Source organism: Temnothorax nylanderi, unplaced genomic scaffold (genome assembly GCF_030848795.1).
Source record: "Temnothorax nylanderi isolate EJ_2023f unplaced genomic scaffold, tnyl_v1.0 TNYL_tig0563_pilon, whole genome shotgun sequence".
NCBI lineage: Eukaryota > Metazoa > Arthropoda > Insecta > Hymenoptera > Formicidae > Temnothorax > Temnothorax nylanderi.
Genome location: NW_027249625.1, coordinates 53,443 through 60,244, shown reverse-complemented (window position 1 = coordinate 60,244; position 6,802 = coordinate 53,443). Strand labels below are relative to the sequence as shown.

At 46.4% G+C, this 6,802-nt stretch overlaps 1 protein-coding gene across 1 annotated transcript; it reads right to left on the bottom strand.

The window, feature by feature from the left end:
- Window positions 1-1,543: 1,543 nt before the first annotated feature.
- On the bottom strand, window positions 1,544-2,749 carry LOC139783949 (uncharacterized). The gene is made up of 2 exons (XM_071723116.1): window positions 1,813-2,749; window positions 1,544-1,728 (listed from the first exon to the last, which is right to left on the bottom strand). The coding sequence occupies exons 1-2, from the start codon at window positions 2,747-2,749 to the stop codon at window positions 1,544-1,546; spliced, it is 1,122 nt and encodes a 373-aa protein (XP_071579217.1).
- Between the last annotated feature and the right edge of the window lie 4,053 nt (window positions 2,750-6,802).

The following is a 6,802-nucleotide window of genomic DNA, read 5'->3' as shown; positions in this document are numbered from 1 at the left end:
CCGAAACGAAAATAGCTCTAAGTCCGTACGATGATAAACGATACATTATACCCGGTTCTACCGAGACGCTGCCATGGGGACATTATGAAATACCGTAAATATATATATTGTAATTACACTTAGATATTTATGAAAATAAATGACTCATTTGTATGTATAATACGTTTTTATATTGTAATAAATATTTACAATACATTATTCTTGTGTATCCATGAATTGTGTGAATTATTAAATCCTAACCACTTTACATAAACCTCATCCCCCCTTTTGCGCAAAACTTTTTCAACGAGATACACGTCGGGATTAGCAACGCGATGTAACTCGTATTCGTAGAAGCCGCCGGCGACGACTTTTCCTCAGGAATCTTCCAACAGATATGTCACAGGATTAGTTTTCTGCACTTTGACGATTCTAAACACCTCCGTGGTCCAATTTGGCGTGTATCCTTTCTCGAAGATTGTCTTGAATTTACTCACGCGTACCGAGTCGCCCACTTTGAATCGCGCGGGAGCAGCGATCTTTACGTGGCTGTACACCGTTGTTAGGAGCTTGTCGGCGACCGCGGGGGTAACATCGATGGGTCGCATGCCGATAATTCGATGCTTTCGCGCGTTGTAATCCGATACGAGACCCGGCAGCGAGTCGATCCATCTGTAATTTCCATTGCGCGTAAACATTTTCCACATGTCGTTCTTGAGCGTGCGATTGAATCGTTCGACGACCGATGCTTTCATTACGGAATAGGTCGAATAGTGATTGATATTATGTTTCCTCAAAAGTTTCTGCACGTTTGCGTTGTAAAATTCTTTGCCCTTGTCAGTCTGAAAATTTTTCGGACATCTTCCGCCGTTTCGAATTATTTTCGCAATCGCCGTAGTAACCTCGGTTCCGCTCTTGGCCTTGAGCGGTACGGCCCGTGCGTGCTTGCTCAGCACGTCGATAACGGTGAGTATGTAGTGGTGGCCTCTGTTGAATCGCGTGTATGGACGCATCTCGACCACATCCGCCTGCCACAGGTCATCGTATCTGCGCACTATGACGCGTCTTCGCGAAAAATTTCTTCTCGCAGGAGCGTGTAATTCTTCCACCAGCCTCCGTTTCTCAGTTGATTGCTTCTTACTAGCCATGACGATGACTCGCAACTGACGCAGAGATCAGATGTATGTTCTTATCTATTCGCAATGATTCGCAATTACATCTGGAATCATCTTTTGAAGTTCGTTTAGGGTAATTTGTACGTTATTCTGGAATGCGGCCATCTTTCTCTCGATTTCATCCTGCCGATCTTTCAAAATTTGCACGCTCTGCTGCACGTAACGTTTATTGGCTGCATCGCCATCATCTACAGGCGGCGCTATCCGTCGAATCTTGCGTGATTTCGCGTCAAAGTTGGTGGCGACCACGCAAAGAGCGTTATCGCGCACATAATTTCTGATTAATCAGCTCTATTGATAGTACGGTTCCGCACCGCCTCTTCCGAGCGATATACCAAACTTGTTGATCGGCATTTCGATGTTGATTGAATGACTCGCCGACGCGGGGTTTAATTTATAATAAGTCCAGCCTCGCGAAGTTCCTCGATAATCGACAGGATCTCGTTATCGTGACCGGTGTGACCCGCTAGGCGCGAAGCTTCGAGCAATCGGAGACGATCTACAAGCTCGTTGGGATCGTCCCAATGAACATAGTCGATCTTGTTGTCGTTTAATGTCATGGCACGCGGTATACCTTTTCCAGCTTTTTTACCCGAAATCGACGATGCAATTATATGGTCGATCTTGTTGCCGTTTAATGTCATGGCACATGGTATACCTTTTCCTGCTTTTTTACCCGAAATCAACGGTGCGATTATTTGTGTGTACTTGTATCCCCTGTTGCCATTTAATCGGGCGTGAGCATCATGATTGCGTTTATGAGCACTCGTTGCCAACAGCATGCTCTTGTATTTTTGCTTGTCATCCTCCGTGTAGATCTCGTCATTGGGAAATTTCTTAAAGATCAGCTCGTAAAGACCGCGTGTGCCAGCGTATCGTATGCCGTCGATAATTATGTTGTCCGCATTGTCCACGTCAAAACGTTTATTACCGAGCATCATTCCATCGTTGCTGAAATAAACGCCGTATACGGTGTCTATACCGCTTTCGTGATCGCCGCTCAGAACTGCCCCGACGTACTTTTGGCTCAATAGACCCAAGTGATCTCGCAACGTTTCTCGACCCTCAGATGTTTGCAACTGCTGTCGAACGGACGTCACGAGTGAGTCATCCGTGGTTTCGAAAACATCCTCGTTTGCGAGTGATTCGAGCATTGTAAGTTGTACGGAAGGCGCAGAGGTTATTGGTGGTTCATTCAATGGACCTTTCGATCGTTTCGATTTACGCGGTTGTAAAATTTTGGTTATTTCGCTCAAATTAGATGGCACATTTATCGATCGTTTCAACGTAACCGGAGTTGAAGCCATTATAGAGTCGTTAAACGAGGCGTTTGGTCGTTCTCGTTTGAACTTTGGCTCTTCGTCTTCCCAGACCGTTTCATTCTCAATCTTTGACACATCGGATTCTTTGCCAACGGTGTTTTCGGCAATCTGCCTTAGAGGCTCGATGATGTGCTTAAAGTGTCTCTCCAACGCGATATCTTCCTCCATTTTACCAATTTTCAACGCGTGATACTTTTTGCGAATCGAATTGCTCGTTTTCGCAATTTGATTTGCTATCCTCTCGCGCTCTCTAATCTCCTCGCCGCTGTCCATGTTGCGATAACGTTGTTCAGTCGATGCGTCGACAACAACTAACCATGTTTCGGTATCGCAAAGTCGTTAAATCCTTTTTTGTATCGACCATTCGAAATCGCGCTGTCCTTGTCTATCACCATGAATCCATACTTTTGTTGCCAACATGTATGACACAATGTACTGAAATCATCGTAAGACATATCTGTGTTTACGTGATCGTTGTATACGTGTTTCAGATTGATACCATCCTGTTTAAACAGAATCAATAAATTCGCGTTGTCGCGTATAAGATTCTTCGGTATCTTTGCATACGTCTGACAAAGATAGAAGGAGTCAACGTCGGCGTGCCGGCCCATTGCAAAGTATTCTCTTATCGTATCCTGCTTGTTGCACGCCACGTCATCAAAGATAAAAATAGAATTCGGGAGCGCCTCGCTCTGTGGAATGACGTCACTGTTATTCGAGAATGTAAAGTAGCCAATCTCTTCTATCGGTGTTAGTATATTCTCCAAATATCGATATTTCGGTTTTTGCAACAATTTCGAGTACACATACACGTTCTCGAAACGTACACCTTGCGGACTTTCCAGCAAGCTTATCAAGACGTTTGTCTTGCCGCAATTCGACGGACCGCAGATGATACCGCGTATAGAAATCGGTAGCATGTCTCCATGTTTGCGTACCTCATTCGTTAACCGTATCCTGTCGTCAAAGTTTGTCACTTTGATCATCCGCGATTGTCGTACGAACCGCATTTTACCTCCCCTCCACAACGAATGAAAAACAGTATCGAGAAAGCAGGCCTATTTATAGAGGCGCGTAGAGCTGAGAAGCTTAGTCTTTAAAATGTTTTTGCTCATGTCGGATAACAGCGATATTTACGATTTAACCGCCGAACAGTTAAAGTATATACCAAAGGTCATTCTACTACGACAGTTTTATAATTACATAGATTATTTGTGGGATAAGCTTCCCGAACATATCAAGGCAGATTCGGAGGTTCACCAATATCGTCGCTGTTTAATACATTATAATTTGCCGTGTCAGCAAACGCACATCGACGGTCCGCCGCCGTTGATAAAAAACTGCGGCGAATGCCGCCGAAGATAGGTCGAGGTCTGTTGAATCGCGCGATAAACGCGCTTCCGATCGAATTACACATTCCCGGCTATCAATTTTGCGGTCCGGGAACTCATTTAGAAACACGATTGGCAAGAGGTGATCGGGGTATTAATCCATTGGACGCAGCGTGTCGCGAGCACGACATAGCCTACTCGCGTAGCAACGATCTCGCAGAACGACACGTGGCAGACAATATACTCGCCGCGAAAGCGCGAAAACGTGTCACCGCGAACGATTCGACTCCCGGAGAGAGAGCTGCAGCTACAGCCGTCTGGGCGGCCATGAAGGCTAAAACGAAACTCGGTATGGGTTTGAAAACGAAAAAAAAGAAGAAGAAGAAGAACAAGCGAATACTTCCGGTAGCGAAACGCGGCGGTATCCTGCCGATCCTGTCGTTATTAGGGGTTCTCGGCTCGTTGGTCGGCGGAGCGGCGGGAGTCGCAAAGGCCGTGAACGATAACAAAGCCGCGCGGCGCCAGCTGGAAGAGATGCAACGTCACAATCGCGCCATGGAAGGTCACGGACTTTATCTCGCTCCGTACAAACGGGGACGGGGAGTCTCGAGAAAAAAAAAACGCCGAAAAGACGCTAAAAATCCCCAAGGGTGTAACTACCAACATACAACTGCAACAATTGGCAAAACGTATGCGAATTCCATATTTTAGAAGTATTTTCATGCGCGACTCGTTACCGATCGGCGGTATACGTCGAAACGAGAGCGGTATCGTGAATTTGGATAATACTGAGGGACCGGGTACTCACTGGGTGGCGTACGCGAAGAGGGGAGATCGTGCCATATATTTCGACAGTTTTGGCAATCTTCGACCACCGAGAGAATTGGCGCAGTATTTAAAGAACAATATAATAGAGTACAATCGCACACCTTATCAGCGATACGATCAGAGCAATTGCGGACAACTGTGTCTGCGTTTTCTACAGTCGGTTGACTATCAATTTAAAGACCGGCGTTACGCTGTTTAATCTCAGTATTTATTCAAACATGTCACTGACATTTACGCTCACCGGCAAGAGCAGCATCCTCGCGGTAAGCTACTTTCCCGCCGTGGATTTGAGCGATGGCAGTAGGTAAAGGAGGACAATTCTGTATCGGGTGCTCCGAGGGGGGGAGCAGGGCGGGGGGAACTCGACGGCGAGGGGGTCCTAGGGAAGGGGGGAGGGATCAGGGTTTCGGCGTGCGCTCCAAGGGGGGAGCGTGGCGGGGGGGATTCAATGGCGAGGGGGTGCTAGGGAAGGGGGGAGGGATCAGGGTTTCGGCGTGCGCTCCGAGGGGGAGCGGGGCGGGGGGGTGGAACTCGAGGGCGAGGGGTCCTAGGAAAGGGGGGGATAGGGTTTCGGCGAGCGCGTCGGGACATGTTCTATAAACAAATGTCATCTCGCGTCGATGTTCGGCCGATAGTATTTATAAACAGATATCATTTCACACTTCAGATGCGAGCGAGCGCCTATGACAGGCGGCTATAATTTATGACCTGCGACTAGCGTGACGTCGGTGTCCTTTTCATTTTTCTTTGTAGGAAGAGTTATCAAACGCGGAGGGGGGGGGGCATTAGGGAATTGACGGACGTTGATGACAGAATTTATAAACAAATATCATCTCGCACTGCAGATGCGAGCATCGATGGTCGACGTAGGGACCAAACCGACTTGACCAAAAATTTTAGGCGATCCAACCGTCGCGGTCTCTCCTCTTTATTGTTCTTTCTAGGAAGAGCCGCTTATCGGGATTTCGCGGCGCCATTCGGTTATGGCGTCGCGTGTTACAAAGGCGAGCGCCGATGACAGGCAGCTAGATTTTATAAACACTAGAAAGCATAAGCGCAGCAACGCGACTTAATCTCTATGGGTATCGACGAACGTCGATGACAGAATTTATAAACGAATATCATCTCGCACTGCAGATGCGAGCAGCGATGGTCGACGTAGGTACTCGACCAAAAATTTTAGGCGACTTAACCGTCGCGGTCTCTCTTCTTTATTTTTCTTTCTAGGAAGAGCCGCTTATCGGGGTTTCGCGGCGCCATTCGGTTATGGCGTCGCGTGTTACAAAGGCGAGCGCCGATGGCAGGCTGCTAGATTTTATAAACACTAGACGGTATAAGCGCAGCAACGCGACTCAATTTCTATGGGAGATATTGTTTCTCTGCAGTGTATGCACACCATGCATTAAAACAGAAGAAGAAACGATACGCGATGCTCTAGTTGGAACGAGAGGAAAAGGCGATAGAAAAAGTATATAAGGAAGAATGAAACGAGTCAAAATCGCAGTCTATGATTTGAAAGTCTACGCGTCGGTATATCGATTGGAAAAAAGTATAGCGGTTATTTTGCATCTTTTTGTGCCGAGTATTCAATACAGAGGAATATTTCTTACGATAAAGGAGATGACAATAATTTCGATATGGATATAGACGAGAATCGCGCGTTAACGGACGACAGTGATTATTTCAGTGATGAAGACGATGATCATAAAGAAGTCATCGATAAAATAGTGCCGCGTTCGGAGATCATTGCACTAAATTTACATACGAAACAGTGCGTAATATACTTTTATTATTCAACGGGTGGTGCACTTGCACTATGTCCTTCGTGCATGAGAGCTGTATCGGACCTTGATATCGGGCACATGTACGCTGTCCGAAAACACCTCGTTGATTTACGCCATACGATGCATGTCAACGCCTGCTCAAAGTGTCATAAAGCATTGTATATGAGATTTCCATGTAATATATGCCCGATTTGCACGCGAGATGGACAATAATTTCGAGGCAATAATGGATGTAGATTCATCCGACGAAGATCGTCCATTGTCACCGGACAGCGCTTATAACAGCGATGAAGACGATAAGCGTAAAGAAGTTATGAAAAAAATAGTGTCGCGTCCCGAATTTTTAGCGTTGGATGGACGTACGAAGTGTTGCGCGATTTATT

Excerpts from the sequence above, each read along its gene's own strand:
- LOC139783949 (XM_071723116.1), bottom strand. The coding sequence starts at position 2,749 with ATGGACAGCGGCGAGGAGATTAGAGAGCGCGAGAGGATAGCAAATCAA. Across the intron at positions 1,729-1,812 it reads GGGTAAAAAAGCAGGAAAAG|GTATACCGCGTGCCATGACA; the intron begins GTATACCATGTG and ends AAGCTGGAAAAG.